This window comes from Chanodichthys erythropterus, chromosome 10 (assembly GCF_024489055.1).
Source record: "Chanodichthys erythropterus isolate Z2021 chromosome 10, ASM2448905v1, whole genome shotgun sequence".
NCBI lineage: Eukaryota > Metazoa > Chordata > Actinopteri > Cypriniformes > Xenocyprididae > Chanodichthys > Chanodichthys erythropterus.
In genome coordinates, this window is record NC_090230.1 from 50039987 (window position 1) to 50060330 (window position 20344).

Sequence of the window (20344 nt, forward strand, 5' to 3'; positions counted from 1 at the left end):
TAGGGATATATTCACAACGTGATTGGTCGGATTTTATGACGTATTGCCTATTTTGAGACGGAACTTACCGAACATCCAAAACAGTGCTGTTTCCTGAGGTAAATGCGCTCGTTGTGTGTGCGTAGCGGTGCGTAGCCTGATGATGGTATTTTGGCCAGCTGGGAACTCGTGAAGAGCTTATGAAACGTGTAAAGTAGTCAAAACACCGGCGGGAATCCATCCGTCGCACACACAAATAATTTGCTGCATGGAGACGCGCGTCTGATGCCTGTGATGGGCAAACTCGCGACTATGACAAGAAAAACCGACATGCGTGAGGATTCTGTCCTTTTTAGGGTCTCGTCTTCCTGTTTGTGGTTCGGTTACATGTCTTTGGTCTGTGTTGCGTTCATATATCATTCGAACCGCACCAGAGTTAGTTTGTTTGGTGCGCACCAGGGTTTGGATGGCAGCGTTCACATGTTCAAATGAACCGCACTAACAGAGCAATCGCACCAGGGTTCGTTTTAATCGAACCAAACATGACTAGTGTGAACGCACCCTTAGACTACGTTCACACTGCGAGTATTATTGCTCAATTCCAACTTATTGCAATATTGATTTTTTATTTTTTTTTTGTATAGTTGTTCACATTATTGTTTTAAAATGTGGCCAATTTCAGATTCCAGTCTGCAAAAGAATGATAAAAAGACGCAGCACGCTGTCATACGGAAGTAAACACAGAGGATTTAAAGTGTGATCTGCAGCAAATTTTTGCACAGGCAATATTAAAAACAGAGACAAGGATGCAAAAAGTTATGATGTTTTGCTTTTATATCGAACTGTCACTGTAATACTTTTTCTGTAATACTGATTCTGACACATCACTGCCCTTCCACTGACTACCCTTCGCAACTGTCTTGATAACTTCGGGTATGTAAAATCTTTGACCTGACTCCCATGAGCGCATAACTTTGACGAATATTGATCTAGAATGATGTAAAAGTTGCATGAATTCCGATACTACTGTTCAGACTGAGGTCACGTTGCAAAACATCAGACTGTATTGGATTTAGGACACACATATGTAAGTGGCCCAATTTTGATTTTTTTCGGAATTCTTGAAATTGAAATCAAATTCCATGTGGTTTGTGCTGTTCAGACTGTAATGACAAAAACAGATCTGAGTCACATATGAGCATAAAAAAAAAAAAGTTTTGGACCACATTTACCTGCAGTCTGAACGTAGCATTAGAAGACCTTAGCAACTGTAAAAAAAAAAAGTAAAAATATCCCAAAATACCATCGCAACTACTTAGCAGCTTTCTAAAAAGTACTCATCTTAGCAAATGCATAGAAATGCCCTGGTAACCACCTACAAAACCCTAGCATCATGACAGTAACAAGCACCACTCACATTTTCAGAAAATGTAATATATGTATATATACACATGTATATGTACAGTATATATAAAGTTTTTTTTTATTATAACTTCGGTGCTAATAGAGTTTCATTGTGCAAACTGAGTTTCTCAAGTTTGCAGTATCAATCATATATCACATATCAGGACTTGCAACTGCAGCTAGATGTCCTGTTTTTCATTCATTCAAATGTCAGTGCATTAGGCATATCAGAGCTTTGTGTTCTCAAGACTGTCGCTTGTAGCATGTTTATGATAAGAGCAGGGCCTTTAGCAGGAACAACACATCACTGACTCACTTAGCATAATTTCACGTGGCTGAGATACCTGAGGGTGCGAAATGACCCAAAAAAGAAAAAAATGGAAAGAGCTCAGAAAACAATCCAGAATGACTGCTGGTTTATTCAGAAACAGATAAAGTAGGAATGTACCGACATTTCTCATTAACAAAAGATAGGTACCTCTTGATGGAGTTGCGTATTATCCAACATGTCCATCCCATGCAACATGCAGTATATCAGATGATTTTTACAGACTAGATTTTTACAGTTTCTGCATAAAAGTGAGTTTTGTCTGTTTTGTCATCCACTAGGCAATCGTATGTCCAATCACTTGGAAAGTAATAGCGCACCTCTCATCAACAAGCCACATGATTTAATGTGCCTTTATGTCCACAGGACAAATGGTGCGGGACGAGTTACGTGCTGACTTTTTAAAGTGTTTGTTCAAATAGCAAGCGTCACTAAGCAACACCATTAAAAACTATTAGTAACCATAATAGGGTTCAAGAAACTGTCCTTTTGTTGTTTGTTCAGCAGTCATAGTAGAGGCTCAGCATTATTCAGTTACAATTGGATGGTTGCTATGCGGCTGCTTCCGTCGTCATAAAGATCTTACAAGATGGTGATTGTTCTGGTCAGAATTCTTTTCGATGTTTTGAGGAAGAGATGAGAAGGTTCTTGTTTCTACTGAGACCTTATAGAGATAGTTCACCCTAAAATAAAGAATAAAAAAAGTGATTTTTTTTTTTTTTTTTACTAAATTTTCATTTTGGGGTGAACTATCCCTTTAAATAACTCTTTAATATTTATAATAATAAATAAATTTGCCACTGGTCCCCTTAAGATTTTACTATGGGGTTTTAGAATTTATGTGTAAAATAAAGCCCGTGGTAAACATAACTTGACAATATTTGATACATAACTTGACAATACTTGACGATACGTCAATTACACACACCCATACTGAAAACGCGAATTTTGATGCAGTTCTGTTTATTTTTGAAAACATGTTTTAATATGTAACTAGATAAGAATGTTTGGGGTGTGAGTGTGTGTAATTTACGTTGTAGAACAAAACATCAAAGTATTGACAAGTTATGTTTACCACAGACCTTATTTTACTCATACATTGAAAAACCCCATTGAAAACTCTTGAGGGAACCAGTGGCGAATTAGTTTTTGATATTGATGTCATCCCTGCACCACTCTAATGATAAGGTGTAATCGAAATGGTCTGAGAGGCTGGAATACAGATGAGGATATAATTTTATTAAATTACCCTTGAGTGTCATTGCCATTATCAAGTAATTGACCAAGCTGGTCGACTGCAGATCTACACAATTATTGTAATGCTAGTTTGAACAAGATATTATGCAAGCTCCAAATGATAACACATAAAATTATGATGATCCTAGCAGCACCCATTTCACATAAACAGAGTCGGAAGGAACAGGTAATATACCGTCTGTAAGAATTTTTTAGGTTTTTGAAAGAAGTCTTTTATGCATTTACTTGATCAAAATACAATAAAATAGTAAAATTGTGAAATATTATTTCATTTTATAATACTATACTGTTTACTATATGAATATATTTTAAAATGCAATTTATTCCTGTGATGCAAAGCTGAATTTTCAGCATCATTACTCCAGTCTTCCGTATCACATGATCCTTCAGAAATCATGTAGATTTGATGCTCAAGAAACATTTACTATTATTATCAATGTTGAAAACAGTTGTGCAGCTTCATATTTTTGTGGAAACCGTGATACATTTTTTTTTTTTCAGAATTCTTTGATTAATAGAATTTTCAAAAGAACTGCATTTATCTGAAATTGAAATATTTTGTAACAATATAAATGTCTTTATTGTCAATTTATTGTATTCTTGCTGAATAAAAATGTTAATTTCTTAAAAAAAACAGCAACTTTTGATTTGTACATCCAGTAAACATTTAAATAGCAGATAAATGTTATATAGATGAAATACCAAGACATGTGTATATAAAATTGTGGAGAAAAAGTATAAACAAAGCAAAATCACAATTACAAAATTTCACCTGTGGTCTCAGACCATTGTGTTTGTCACGGTAGTGTTTCATATCACACTCTGATTATGTGTTATGATGAAAACAACCTTCCATTCAAACACCTCAGGGAATTGGATGAGACAGAAGGAAGTAGAAAAAAAGGAAAAAGAACGCTTCTATTATCTTCTAGTTATTTTGATACGTTCTATAAATACACCTGTAGAGCTGCCAGTATCTACCCAGATATGTTCCATCTGAAAAACAGCAGAAGAGCCAAGAGATGCCCCATTTGTGCCATCCACCGTTCCTATTTTATACATGTTATGACGTGGGATAGCTGTCAGTGTAGTCTCGTTTGCTGTTTACTATGACTGAGTGTAATTGGCTTCTTCTTAACTTTGTCATAAAAATTCACTTCTTAAAAAGAAACAGGGAAGCTTATACCTGCTTGTGCAAGACAGTTTGCCTCTGGTCTGTATATGAAACATATTCATCATATTAGTGTCATGAGATTCAGAATGCACCTTATTAAGTTGCAGCCACAGGGGACTTTCTGTGTTCCTAATTTGCGCCCTTTACCCATGAAATACTTCAAACTGACACAAGACTGTGCCCCATGCCTTGACAGGTGAGACAGACCGCAAGCAAAAAAATGTCAATTGAATCACGTATGCATGTCTCCGAAATTCTAATATGTGTTATTAATGGTGTCACACACCTGCTGTTGTTGCCCTGATATTGGTAAATAAAATGAGAAATGGATATGCCATTTTAACTTTAAGGCTGGCTGTTAACTTGTGTTGGTATGTTGCAGATGATTTATTCTACAAATATGTTTTGTATTATTTTTCTTTTGTTGCAGATGTTGCATTTTTAGTTTATTCATTTATTATTATTTTGATCACATTTATATAGTGCTGCAGTGATGACATATTTTTGTAGGCCAACCTGGAAGTTAGCATCACCCTGGTTCCCTCGACAAAAACCCATTGGCTTTTGGATTATTGCAGAAAACAATCTTCATCATGATAATCGTCACAAATAAACACAACTTTTATGAATTTTGATGACTAAGTACAATCTGCAGAAGTCAAAAGCTAAAAAGAAACTACACCATGGTAGCATGACTTCAACATTACCATCATTACTATTCCAACTTTTTCAGTCTTTATTTAAAGGTGCCATAGAACACGTTTTCACAAGATGTAATATAAGTCTAAGGTGTCCCCTGAATGTGTCTATGAAGTTTCAGCTCAAAATACATAAATTAATTTTTTAACTGCCTATTTTGGGGCATAGTTAAAAATGCGCAGATTCAGGCTGCTGCCCCTTTAAATCCTCGCGCTCCCCGCCCCCGAGCTCGCGACTGCCTTAAACAGCATAAACAAAGTTCACACAGCTAATATAACCCTCAAAATGGATCTTTTACAAAGTGTTCGTCATTCATGCTGCATGCATACATCGGATCATGTGAGTATAGTATTTATTTGGATGTTTACATTTGATTCTGAATGAGTTTGAGGCTATGTTCCGTGGCTAAAGCTAACATTACACACTGTTGGAGAGATTTGTAAAGAATGAAGTTGTGTTTATGAATTATACAGACTGCAAGTGTTTAAAAATGAAAATAGTGACGGCTCTTGTCTTCGGTAACTTTCAATGGTAACTTTAACCACATTTAACAGTACATTAGCAACATGCTAACGAAACATTTAGAAAAAGAATTTACAAATATCACTAAAAATATCATAATATCATGGATCATGTCAGTTATTATTGCTCCATCTGCCATTTTTTGCTGATGTTCTTGCTTACTTACCTAGTCTGTTGATTCAGCTATGACGTTAATACTGGCTGCCCTTGTGTAATGCCTTGAATATGAGCTGGCATATGCAAATATTGGGGGCGTACATATTAATGATCCTGACTGTTAAGTAACAGTCGGTGTTATGTTGAGATTCGCCTGTTCTTCAGAGGTCTTTTAAACAAATGAGATTTACATAAGAAGGAGGAAACAATGGAGTTTGAGATTCACTGTATGTCATTTCCGTGTACTGAACTCTTGTTATTCAACTATGCCAAGGTAAATTCAATTTTTGATTCTATGGCACCTTTAAAAACATTTTCCCTGAAAGTTTGAGTTAGAGTAGAAATACGAGATTGTGGACTAAACAGTAGATGATTTTTTTCTATTTGGTGCGATGACGTTTAATGTCCCCAACAACCTTTAAATTCCCATTTAGCCACTTGACAAGTAAAAGCTTTTTTAAAAAATCAATAAACAGGTATTTTTACGGTGACCGTACGGTGTTTTTATGGTGTTTTATTAACATAATAGTCTTCACCTGTAGCTTGTTTGGTAATTAATGTACAGTGCAACAAGTATACTAAGTCTGTTTTGCCTTCTTGCAGAGGTGACAGCCAGCTCAGAGCATATGGTGTCTGAAGATTCCCCGGGAAGTCCTTCCATACATGGGAGGCTCTCACACCGCTACTGCCAGATGTGCAAGGCCTGGTTCAACAACCCCGGCATGGCTAGACAGCACTATGAAGGCAAGAAGCACAAAAAAAATGCAGCCCAAGCTAACCTCCTCATACAGCTGGGTAAAAGTCTGGAGGATGGAGATGAACTGAACGGTATGTTCTGAGAAGAACAGACAAAACAAGGATTTAAAGGGATAGTTCACGCAAAAGTGAAAATTCTGTCATCATTTATTCACCCTCATGTTGTTCCTTTCTTATGTGGAACACAAAAGGAGATTTTTGTAAATAATGAGCTGCTTGCCTTGCTCTTTTCAAAGCAATTACAATAAATGAGCACAATTATATTCTTGGAATAGTGCACACGTCGTATGCACCAGTTTAAAGGATTTTGGCTGAACTGTCCCTTTAAAAAAGTACATTCAACTGTAACATTGTTTGTTTTCATCAGTTTGTAGTAATGGCTCACGAATAATTCCGTCGTAAATGCCACCGTTTAACCACGGATATCATTTTAGCATTGACCATCCACTGTTTTACAGACCTCAGTAGAGGAATTTTAATGGTCTTAGAGTCTTTTTACAAGCAGGCAATTCATTAAAGATTTGCATTATTCAGCAGCTAGCTAAAGAGTTTTCATTTGAGGCAGTTATCAATAGGTAATTAATGGCGCGACAAAGAGACTCCCCAAGCTCAAGATCTTTGCTTTCCAAACAAACCGACAATGGCAGAGGTTGCGGACAGCAAAGCCACCTCGTTTGTGAGTTTTGACGTATGGAGGGACAGAAACGATTTCGTGGGAGGTGTTTACCAGCTGCCGTTTGGCCAAATGTTGAATTTAGATTCAGTGTCCTGTCTCTCACGTCATGCTTGTGACTCATAAATATGACTCATTGCTGCAGTTTTCATTAAGGCTTCCCAATACTGCACTCTGCAGTGATAGTACAAGCACTCTTGGGATTGAAAACACTATTTTTGTGGCGTGCTTGTTATAGCGTGGTGAGTTTAAAATATTATTCTTCTATGAACACAGACTAGAATAGTATTTGCTATTTCTAATCACTAGCAATTGTCTAGTGCTGTTCTGTTGTTAAATTACAAAAGTTAGTGGTGCTAACAGCAGGGGGCCGAATCAATGCTCCACAATAAATGAATCCCATTTTATAGCCGGACTTCCCACCTCACAGGAAGCCAGTGACTGATTTTCCAAGCTTCACACAAGCTTATAATTTACTGGTCTGTCCTAGTTAGAGACGGAGAACAGATTTGGTGTAGGAAGACAGATCTGTGGGAGGATACGACTTATCAGTGTATTTCATGGCCCCTTCTGTTATGTTTTTAATCACTGCAAATGTGCACAATGCCAAAGAAAAGCTGAGGCAGTGTGGTTGCAAAGATGAGGCCAACGTAATCTACGGCTTTGATTGAATATAGATCCGTGGTAAATGGTATTGATGAAGCTCCTAGATGAGCCTCCATTCATTATATGGCATGATCGCTCAGATACTCGTATAACAAAAGATTCCTCTTGTTTAAACAGAGGAGATGCTTGCTTTGTGGCATATGCAAGGGTCATATGGCATATGTAAGGGTCATTTAACACCACACATCTCCTTGTAGTAAATCTCATCACGTGCTAGATGATTCAACATATACAGACACGCCATGTTTGGACATAAGCTTATGTTCATGTGTGAAGGAGGCATATGTATATATATATATATATATATATATATATACCATTATGGTCCATTGATGCAGTCAAATTTCACCATTTTTTTTTTAGAAAGAATACCAATGTGCTGTATTCAGACTGTATGCTAATTTACCCCACTGTGATTCATATAGGGTGAAGAGATCGTCAAATGCTCATGACTCTAGCTGTCTGTAGGTGTTTGTCTAAATAAGACATTATATTTAGCCTGAGAGAAGATTTGAGGTCATTTGCTGTTGGTTTATATGAAACAACATAGTTCTAGTCTAATAGGTGTACATGTTTTTGTTTGCTCTTAGGCCTGAAGCGGAGTCACACATGTGAGGTTTGCAGTGTTACGCTCAACTCCGTGGCACAATACCACGCACATCTGCAGGGCTCCAAACACCAGAACAAGTGAGTTTCAGTCATTGCATCTCATCTTGAACAACAACAAAAAAGACAAGAATCAAAGGTAAACCTGAATCACATAATGATAATGTGGCAGAAAATACATCTCTTCAGCAACATCAAAATCCTTCTTTTTTTTTTTTTAATAAAGCATAATAAGATGGTTGGCGAATGATTCAGTGACTCACTCATAACACAAAAAGACACTCACTGATGTAACAATCAGTAAATGAATCTGAACAGATCTCTTGGTGAACAGTTTCAAAAGATTTAAAGAGGACCTATTATGCTTTTTATATTTTCAACTATTTCAGTGTGTAGTGTTGATGTTTGAGCATGAAAAAGGTCTGAAAAATGACAAAGCACAAATTCCACTCCAAAGGGAGTTATTCTCTATATCAGTAAGCACTGTTTCTGAACTCCTGAAATGCCTTGAGTTTACTTCCAGGATTGAGCATCAATATTCCTCATTCCTCAGTAGTCTCAATATTCCCCAATTTAAATAATTCCCACCCAAGACTAGGGCTGGACGATTAATCGAAAAATAATCGAAACCGAAATTCAGAACGTAATTTTCCCATGTCGGTTATTTAGTTTTTTTAATCCTGTTAATACTTCCCACTTAAAAAACATACCGCGTGTGTAGCCATGTGACATCCCATCAACAAAGCAACACGGAGGCGAACACCTGGGGCCTGTACCATGATGGTAGATGAACAAACTCAGGGTTATAGGATTAGTTTCGAGTTGACAAAACCAAACCACTCCAATCCGGCTTTGTTGGTACCATGATGCTGATCATCAACTTTCTCTGTCAACTCAGGCTTTGATCCTGAGTTTGTGAAGTGTGTGCACGTGAATCTGTGACATCAGTGGTGAACAGCCAATCACATGCCTTGCAACAGAAATAAACTGTGATTCACTTCTCACGAGAGAGCCAGCGAGATTCAATTCACTGAAAATTAAGAATTTAAACGCATTTACACTAATGGAAAATACTTATCTTTGAAAGAGGACAAATAAAAGAAATGATCTTTCTCTATCAGTCCAAGTGAAGTTAGTTTATATGGTTAATAATATATAGCGATAGAGACTCAAACATACAAGCTCACATGTAGTCATATTTACACCTTATTTATATTAGCCTACATATGATCAATATTCATTGAAACTAAGTGCTTAATAACAACTGTTAATCTAAACTTGCATGTGTGTAATGGATTAATAAAAATATAGATCATATACAAATCATATATAAATTATATTATAATTAAAACCAGACAATATCATCATTAAATATTTGTTTTTACTATATAATGACCTTTAATTTGGAGGAAGAGAAACTGGGGGAGTGACTTTATTGCGTTGGGTGTGTCAGTGTCACTTAGCTTACACCTGATTGGTCCAATTTCAGTTTGAGATCTCTAACCCTGAACATAACCTGCCCCGGAGCAGGTTAGCCGTGGAGCGTAAGTTACCATGGCGATGAACACCGCTAAAAGCCAAGTCACTTTCATGGTACCTAAAGCCCAGGATTGGTGCAAACTAATCTGAAATTTACCTGGCTAGCCAGCTAATCCAGCTTCATGGTACAGGCCCCAGTTCAACACATAGTGATGGCGCGCGAGAGGTGTGCCTTGCGTCTTCACTAAACTTTGCCAGTTGTATTACGGTTCGCCTGTTTAGACAATCAATTAATTAGACGATTGGGATGTGTATTATTATATCGAGCTACCGCGCTCGCGCAGCTGCATTGTGGCATGAAGATCGCGCGCACAGAGAGGAACGCAGAAACTAGTTGTCAGCGCTGTCCTGTGATTCATCACTAAAGTAGCTTAGGAACTCAACTTACTATGGCATATATTTTTCTACTTTTGAAGGAACTATTTACTACCCACAGCTTCACAATTAATAGAGACGGTATGACTAATCACACTCATTACGTACTGGTACTGTGCTAATTTATCTGTAACTGATTCACAACGAGCAGAAATCTGTAAGAAATGTTACGAACCATAGACGTGAGCAGAGCTGTTATGTCATATCACTCGTTCAATAGGAAATATATATTCACCTTTAATAGTCAATCATATTTACAGTACAAACCTTGTCAGACAGTGCCGACTCCATGTGACTGTGACGTAAGGCATAAAAGTTCCACGAGAGCGATTCAAGAGCAGCCGGCTGGTTCATTCTGCGTAGCTTCTCAAGAGCAGCTGCACAAGCTCTGATGACGACACAGCCGTTTCACGATTGGACAGATTCACTGCATGATAACGTATTTCGTGTTTATTCTCACACCTTCAGGTCCACTAATGCTCAAAAATCTTTATTTTTATAACAGTTAAAGCTCTTTTCATGTAGTCGCGATGTTGTATTGTGTCATGTTTATCAAAATAAAACTGATTAAAAAACGTAGACCCCACTACATTGGTATTTAAATAATATATGCTTATGTTGAACTTTATTCTTGTAAAAACAGATGCTGTAAGCAGTACATAAAGTATTGAATGAAAATGTCTCTGAATAATATTGCATTTATTTCACTTCAGCTGTGATAAAGTATGCAAACGCAGCGTGAGCGTCACTATATACGGGAAGCAGAAAGTGTCCAACTTCACTTCTCCGTTTTTGCACGTGGCTACTCTCGCCGATCGGTTGCATCCAGCCGCAGCCGATGTCAAACACACTTATGCTAGGGGACGTGACATTTCTGAAACACGCTTGAAGCATTTGACCAATCACAACATATTGGTCCAGCCGACCAATCTGAACACATTGCGCTTTTCAGAAGGAGGAGCTTCATTGAGACGAGAACTACTGACAGACTGGGAAGAGAGGTGCTGCAATAATGTAAAAAAGAGAAAAAAAGTTTTTGTTTGTTTGTTTTTTTGACAATAAAGCAACAAAACCTATTCTAAATCAAGTCTTTGTAAAAGGGCATAATAGGTCCTTTTTAAGTTGTTGAGTAGCAAAATCTCAAAAAGTAGCATTCAAAGACGTCATAATATTTGCATACTGAATTGTGATCTTGTCATACTTGTATATATGTAACTATTTATTTTATTGTACAGGCACTAGTATTTCCTTCAGGAAATGCAAATCTAGTTACTATTGTTATTAATTATACTGACATGTAATCAATGTAATGTTAAAGTGCTACTATATGGAACTGCAGAGCAGTACTCATAACAGCAGGCACAAGGTGTTAACTTGCATTGTGTTCATGCGAGAGAAGTTAATGGAGTGTTGTATACGCGATCAATATCTGCTCTGAATCAATATTCTGCCTGACTGGACCATGTCCTCACGATACCGTACGGGCCACGGTTTCCATGCAGAGGCTGCATCGGAGCAGGCAAGGTCAGAGCATAGCATTCTGAGCTGCGTAGAATCTTAATTAGGTAGAGATGAAGGAGAAGGAACGTGAGATGCATGGTGGGAATCAGTAGGCGTGTCCAAGCTGTCACAGAGTGGCATTATTCCACCTTCTCGCCCCACATGATGTGTTCATATGCATGCACCAGAAGAAGCTGTGATGAGCGTACACAAGGACGGCCCTCAACATATGGGACCCTGAGGCTCACACATTACTGGTGCTGATGTTTTAATGCGGCTGAATCTTAAGAGAGAGATAGAGAGAGAGAGGCTTTAGTGGAAAAGAATACTAATCATCAACACTTTATTAATATATCTAAACTTTTGTACGTAGTTTCAGTCTTGAATATTCGGTTACAGTGCACTTAATCATTGATCCATTTTAACTAAAATCATAACTAAACAAAAACAATCACGTTATTTGTTGGAGATTCATCTCAAACACTCAAATCTTCTGAATCTATTCACTAAAAAAATAATTAATTGGTTCAGTGATCTTTCGGCAGGTTATACAGTTACGTCAGTTCATAGTGGGTGACAAGTGACTTTTTTCCCATGTTATGAGTGAGTCATTGAAAGGATTCAACCGATTTGTTGAAATCGACATACAATATTGGTCAAAAGTTTAGATTTTTTTTAATGTTTTAAAAGCCACTTATGCTGAACAAGGCTGCAATAATTTGTTTAAAAATACAGTAAAAGAAGTAGTATTTTAATATATTTAAAATGTAATTTATTCCTGTGATGAAAGCTGAATTTTTTTATCATTACTCCAGTCTTCAGTGTCACATGATCCTTCAGAAAACATTCTTATATCATGATTTGGTGCTCGAGAAACATGTTTCCACGAAAATATTAAGCAGCAAAAACTGTTTTCAAAATTGATAAGAACCATTATAATATAATTAAGCACCAATGATAATTGAAAATAACTGAGCACCAATAATTGAGGATAATTAAGCACCAAATCAGAGCTCATGCTTTGAAAACAGGAGTCCTAAACAACACTAACAAAACACCTCGAATGTGAACAATATTTTATTAATGGATAGAGGAATTAAGATCACATATATTACTTTTTAAGCATTAGATTTATCCTTGGATGTTATCTCTTATGTTTATATCTCTTATATGTGACTACAGATGGGAAATCGAGCACTCATGCACTAAGGGCTTGAAATGAAAGCTTATGCCTTCGTTCAGTAAGCCTGTTAGTCCTTGGTGCATAGACCCTCCCTTTGAACTACTCACCTCAGTAAACACTGCCAAACAGAGCAGGGGAATTGGTCGCTGGCCACCAACATTTCATGCTTTTTGTGTTGTTCATCTTTGAATCCCCATTCCATTGACCTTAAAAAAACACATTTAAACTAATCATTTGACTGAGTGCAAGAAGTCACAAATCTGTCCGGAGGCCAGTGTTCGAATCTCTGAAACTCGGCTCAATTGAGCGTTTCCTGCCAGTTTTGTGCCGAACGCCGGATTTGGAAATTCAATGATGGATCAATCCGAGAGCAATGAGTGTCACTGCGGGAGTTCTGTTTGGGTCACTAATCACACACCCTTCTACTCAGTGTTAATGAAATTACTAATGAAATAGTGAAGTGTTTTTTGAGTTCATAGAAGACAAAGCACAAAACATGGTGACAAAAAAAAAAAAAAGAAGATGTTATTGTTACGTTAATCTCACAACGAGGAAGAATACTGGAAGGCAGACTTTAATGACAAAATACTCTGGAACCAGAAATCAAACAGAAGAAAACCAGGTAGCATTTTATTTTACAGCACATGTTCTTTCCTGGTACATATATAGTAATTATGTTGTACATACAGGTAAAAGAGTAGTAACACCAGGTACTTACCTAACATGTACATGAAAACTAATAAGAAACACTGCTGTACTTTCCAATGGTACATACATGGTAAGTACTTTGTACCTGTAGACAAGTTTTGGGTAATAACAGGCACTTACTTATGGTAACTAACAGACACATTACTGTACTTACTAGTGGTATATACATGGTAATGTTGTACTCGCAGACAAGTGTGGACACAAATAATGGACACTTACTTACAGTGTGTGCATGTTAACAACAGTACAAAATAGAGGCTTACCAAATAGTGTCGTTTTCTCACTGATGCCATTTAAAAAACAAAATTCTCAAGAAATAAAGTAATTGTTTTGATGCACTATGTATGTAATTTATGTAGTGTTTTATAAATTACTGTTAATGCTAAATTGCTCTCCACAACAGTGCATCTTATTTTACAGTCCTTACTAGTTAATATGCTTAAGCTTATTATAACAAAGGTTAAAGAGCTGGTAATTCCTATGTAATGTTTATGTACAAGGATGCACTTTATTTTACAGTCCTTTTCCATGTACTTACTATGAACGTACCTGTGAATATTCTAGTTAGTTAATGCGTAATTTATACATTACTTACAGTAGGTTGGGGGTGGTATAAGCATGGTACAAGATACTTTTTGAGTACTGGATGATATACTATTGCGGTTCAACTTGCCTAATCTTTACTGCACAATGATTCACTTAAAGGTGCAATATGTAAGATTTTTACAGTAACATATCCAAAAACCACTAGGCCAGTGTTATATATTTTGTTCACTTACAATATATTTTTGAGTACTTACAATATCCCAAATGTTTCCAACTATTGCCCTCGGTTTCCGGTTTTATTTTGTAGAAACTATGGAAACACCAAAGACGCTTTAATATATTACACGTTTAAATAGATAAGGGAACAACTGTTTATATATAGGTATAGACAGAAAACTAAGTATTGTTATATAGCTCAACACGTTTATTCTTATTGTTTCAATGTAATTTTCTTGATTTTTTTGTGAGAACCATGCTTTACCATGCCTCAGAGAAAAACACTATTTTGTGAAGTAGCTAACATAGCATAATCAGATGCAGCTTTATTTTTAGTAACAGTAATACAGAATTTTCTCCATCATACAATGTTTTAAAATGAATTGCATGCCATTTATCAACACAAGCCATCCAGCATTTAATATGATATTCTAAAATCGATCTGTCTTACTGCAGTGTGCATCAAGTGTCTCACAGCAGCTGCCGAGCAAACGCTCAGAGTAACGTTATATAACATCATTTTCAACACTCAAATGTATCTAATATGATAAACAGAGCTGCGTTACCTCCAGAGTTGGGTATAACGCTTTACAAAGTAAGTGTTACTGTATTCTAATTACTTTTCCTGATAACACAGTAATGTAACGCATTACATTTTAAATGTATGTAATTTAATTACAATTACTGATGTCAATAAAATTACGTTACTTGCATTACAAGAAAAAAAAATAGGTAAAGTGCATTTCTAAAAGAAATCACGTTTGGCACGGATACGTCATTATGAATCACCGGAGAACGCGTGGAGGAGAAAAAACATGCGCCCAAGACGAGAGCGGTCCAACCTCGCCTAAACAAGCTCGATTGGAAGGACCACTTAATAAGTATTAACATTATGAAGTGCTGTATAGTTACTGCAGTGTATCATTTTGGTAAGCACATTTGTTTCACAGTATAAGTAAGTGGCTGTTATGTGTGTCCACACTTGTCCGTGAGTACAAAATAGTTACCATGTATATACCGTTAGTAAGTACAGTAATGTGTCTGTAAGTTACCATAAGTAAGTGCCTGTTATTACCCAACACTTGTCTGTAGGTACAAAGTAGTTACCATGTATGTACCATTGGAAAGTACAGCGGTGTTTCTTATTAGTTTGCAAAACAACTATTTGACAAGAAACTGGATTACAGGAAACTTGTGATTTTTGAATTAGCCACCAATTTGCTAACGTATAATAATAATTACTAACTGCCTTGAGAATGTGTTGCGTAAACTGAATAATTTTGTAGTGGGTTAATTAGCTGAAAAAAACTCATTATACACAGAAAAAAACTTGAACTAAGTTATGTGTAACATTGTCAAATTGTAAATATGCTAGTGTACTGTACTCACTGTTTTATATAATACATTGGAAATGTTTAGTTATATTTTGTAGAAAGAGAATTGTCAGTTTACACTTTATTCTTATTCATTTTTTATTCTTCTCACGATAGCTGTATGAGACATTTAAAGCAGGCACGTGCACACATACACATCAAAGGGGGTTTGATCACCTGCCCTATTTCTTCCTCGAGAGAAAGTGCCCTTTTTTCTCGGATGCTTTTTTTTCCTTCAATGACTATATATATTCCTGTTTGCGCACAACTTCCCTGTCAAACAAATATACTGTATTTATTGAATAAAAAATCTAAATATCAGAAATGAGACTTTGTCGAGTTCTGATGCCCACCCTCCGTCTCTCTCTCTCTCTCTCTCTCTCCCTCCCTCCTCTGCGTCTCGGCGCAGCAGTGCGTCAACTGTGTCAGGACTGACAGGGTAGAGAAGAAATTGTTGAATAAAGTCGTTATTTTTGTTTTGTTTTTGTGAACAGGGAGTATTCTCGTCGCTTCCTAACATTAAGGTTGAACCACTGTAGTCATGTTGACTATTTTAACCTTGAATGATAGTAAGAAATATCTTAATTTGTGTTCTGAAGATGAACGAAGGTCTTACGGGTGTGGAACGACATGAGGGTGAATAATTAATGACAGAATTTTCATTTTTGGGTGAACTAACCCTTTAACTTGTGTCTTGCTAACATGCATGACTCATGATCTACTAGCTAATGTAATAAATTAACTAAAGTCTAGCTAAGGCAATAAATCATGGCCTTACAGGATAATGCACTGTACTTGAAAACACTACAGGTGAATACAGTGAAATGTGTCTAATAACGTCATCGTAATTGCCACATTGACATGCAAATTAGACGTTAGCTAATTAAAATTTGCTAATTTGCATACATTTGCCAAGGCACTGCAGGTGTGTAGGATAAACAAAATAACTAAAGCATATCACCACAGAACTTCCCCAGTTAATGGCTTATGTCAAGAGCCTTTTCCCCTGAAATGCTGTGTTTAAATAAGCAGATTAGCTTTTTTTGGTTAATTTAGAAGAAATCTACAAATGCAAACAGACGGAGGGTAATATGCTTAAAACAAAAACCATCTAAATGTGTATTTTGGAAGTTTTCTTTCCATTAGAGTAAAAGAAGACAAGGATGCAAAATAGACCAAAACCTCGAAATTGACCACTACATAAAAAAAGTTTTCTGCTTTAAACAGTAACTTAATAATTTTGATTGGCTCCTCATCTAATAACTATCCATTCTATTAGTGTGTTGTATGCTGATAGATCTTTCCAGACCTGCCTCAAATGTGAAACTAAATCTTTGTCACCATCAGTTATTTGGTTAAAGATGCCCTAAATTCAAAAATTGAATTTATCTCGACATAGTTAAATAACAAGAGTTCAGTACATGGAAAAGAATCATCAGACTAGGTAAGCAAGCAAGGACAATAGCAAAATATGGCAGATGGAGCAATAATAACTGACATGATCCATGATATCAGGATATTTTTAGTGATACTTTTGTAATTGTTAAATTGTTTTTCTAAATGTTTAGTTAGCATGTTGCTAATGTACTGTTAAATGTGGTTAAAGTTACCATCGTTTCTTACTTTATTCACGGAGACAAGAGCCGTCGCTATTTTCATTTTTAAACACTTGCAGACTGTATAATTCATAAACACAACTTCATTCTTTATAAATCTCTCCAACAGTGTAGCATTAGCCGTTAGCCACGGAGCACTATCAAACTCATTCAGAATCAAATGTAAACATCCAAATAAATACCATACTTACGTGATTAGACATGCTGCATGACGAACACTTTGTAAAGATCCATTTTGAGGGTTATATTAGCTGTGTGAATTTTTTTATGTTGTTTAAGGCAAGCGTGAGCTCTTGGGGCGTGGAGCACCAGATTTAAAGGGCCACACAACCTGAATCAGCTCATTTCTAATTATGCCCCAAAATAGGCAGTTAAAAAAATGAATAAAAAAAAATCTATGGGGTATTTTGAGCTGAAACTTCACAGACACATTCAGGGGACACCTTAGACTTGTATTACATCTTTAAAAAAAAGTTATAGGGCACCTTTAAATAAATAATTATGAGAAGTGCCCTTTTTTTCCACTTGAGCCCCTGCCCCACAAAATGTCTGTTTACGTTCCTGATGTAAAGACATCTGTGTCTAAGGTCATGAAGTTAACAATGCATTACATGTATCCACTAACACAGGGATGGACAACTCCGATCCTGGAGGGCCAGTGTCCTGCAGAATTTATCTCCATCCCTGATAAAAACTCACTTGCCTATAACTTTCTACTAATCCTAAAGACCTTGATTAGCTGGTCCAGGTGTGTTTGATTAGGGTTGGAGCTAAACTCTGCTGGACACTGGCCCTCCAGGACCAGAGTTGTCCATCCCTGCACTAACACATATGCATACTTAGTATGTGTAATTCTAGGATTTATACCACAGTTTGTCAATGATGAATAAATAAATGTTGATGAATATTTAAATTTATATAGCCTATAATATTTAAATATTTGGGTTAATTGTAAACTTTCTTGTACAGTAACATTTTATTTTCGTTTGCTAAAATTAAGCTGTTTTTCCACCGTTGAGCTGAACGGTTCTAAGAACGGTAAACAGTAAGGAATAGTTCCAGTTATACTTCCACTTGAGCTTGGTTCAGCACGGCACGATTACAAACCGGCACTCTCGGCCAAGAATTCTCAGCATAGTCGGCTAAGAACGGTTTGGCCCGATGTAGGAAAAGTGGCTTTAGATAGCATTTTAGCCAGTAAAATTGGACTAAAAATAATGATGATGAAAAATGTACTAAATGTAAAGGTGATTTTCATGTTGCAAAGTCATTAAATCTGTTTTTCTTTCCCTCTAAGCTTGAAGAACAAATGAAGTTTGATGGAGCATCTTTACTCCTGAAACTGAGGATCTTTCTGTGGAAGTCAAGGCAGCTTCTGCACCTCTGTGTCTGATGAATGACGCCACATGGCAGTGATATCAGCTCATGTTCTCTTGATCCATTGTGTTTATGATAGTGATATGGACACTACCAGCGCAGATAGAGACATGGGATGGTCATAATGGATTATCATGAACCACTGAGCATTTTGCCAAATTTGTAAATTAAAACAAACAAAAAAACATTCACATCCTGAACACTTTGATGTATTTAAGGCATGTAGAATGGGCACAGTTTTGTCTCTCTCATTTTAATGTGGTGTGATTAAGAAAATATTTTCATTGTAAAATTGTGTTTATATTTTAATTTAAATGTATGTGTAAGAACTAGAGTGAAATGCCAGTCAAACATCATAGTTCTCAATTCACTGAAGATGTATTCAATTTCCTTGTTTTATTTTGTACATAAAGCCTGAGGGAATTGTTCTTTAATGATTTTAAAATGAGACATTTTGAAGCTGAATTTAATCAGCATACTCACAAAAGTAATGAACCGAAGTACAGTGTTTTAAATCCACTTTAAAACATCTTTGAAATCTTCATTATTTCAACAAGACTTTCCAGTGATTTGTTGCGCTCTAAATGTTCAGCAAAAGCTTTTTCGACATTAGCTGCAGTATGATTGTATAAAAATGAACTATTTACTGTCTCTTGCAGTGAAGAAAGAAACCCAAGAGATCACTATAGGGAGGCATTATAGAGATAAAAATGGTTAGATCATGCTGTACTTTGCTGAGATTTTAGTGCTTTTCACAAAGGACTGATTTCCATTTGTGCATCGTTCTAATTAAAAGAGCCAAAATAATCAGATTATTCCCAAAATGACAACAACATGCTAGCATTATTTATTAAAATATGGCATCCAAGAGAATAAAACCATTCTGAGTAATAGTTCTGAATAGTAGTTCTGTTTTTTTATGTTACATTATCAAGTTGAATGCTCGACTTAGAGTGTCATGATGCTGATTCACACTTATTTAGTGTGAAGTGTGCTGTTGTTTTTGTACTGGAATGAAAGGCAAACAACAGAAGCAATGCTACTCCTATAAATCACAGCTGAGTCTCTCCCAAAGGCCGTTTCCTTACAATGTTTTTCATTCTGCAAATGATGTGTTTGGTAAGAAGACCCATAGGGCTTTAAAGATAAAAGGACCGACGTAAGACAATCTTTCAAAATGAAATGGATTGCAAGTGATTCCCAACAGACAGTGGCTGGATCTCTGAAGGGCCCAGAGGGTTTCCTTTGTACTGATCTGATGACTGTTCCCTGATGAACTACTGGTGACGCAAACTATCAAAAAGTATCTCAAAATCCCCATTTTGGCAGGTTTTGTCATGCTATAAGTCATACAGTTACTTAAATATTCAAATAGATTTAAAGTGTTCTGATATCAAAATGCAGAATAAGCCAGTTTAAACATTGCAGTTTAATTAAGTTGTTCTGTTGAAAAGATATGCAGCACATCTGTAGTTGTGAGTTTCCATTTCTGTGGGCTCAGCTCATTATGCATCGCTGCACTACCATGATTGATTATTCAAATATATGCAAATAGCACAGCAAGGGCCACTGATAATGTATTCATAACATTTACCTTTAAATAATAGCTTAAAAAGATTTTGGAAGAGAAAAATGTGCCAGAAGCCAACATTGTTCTGTCATATGAATTAGCAATTGAATTGTATCATTTT

General features: G+C 36.3%; 1 protein-coding gene across 1 annotated transcript in view; it reads left to right on the forward strand.

Annotated features, from left to right (window-relative positions):
- Window positions 1-19425, forward strand: part of LOC137029733 (zinc finger matrin-type protein 4-like) — a 39824-nt gene extending 20399 nt beyond the window's left edge. Inside the window, exons 4-7 of the mRNA XM_067399395.1 lie at window positions 2148-2168; window positions 6141-6347; window positions 8205-8301; window positions 18574-19425. Coding sequence (XP_067255496.1) covers window positions 2148-2168; window positions 6141-6347; window positions 8205-8301; window positions 18574-18589 — 341 coding nt within the window. The 3' untranslated portion in view covers window positions 18590-19425. The remainder of the gene's footprint in view (window positions 1-2147; window positions 2169-6140; window positions 6348-8204; window positions 8302-18573) is intronic.
- Window positions 19426-20344: the final 919 nt, after the last annotated feature.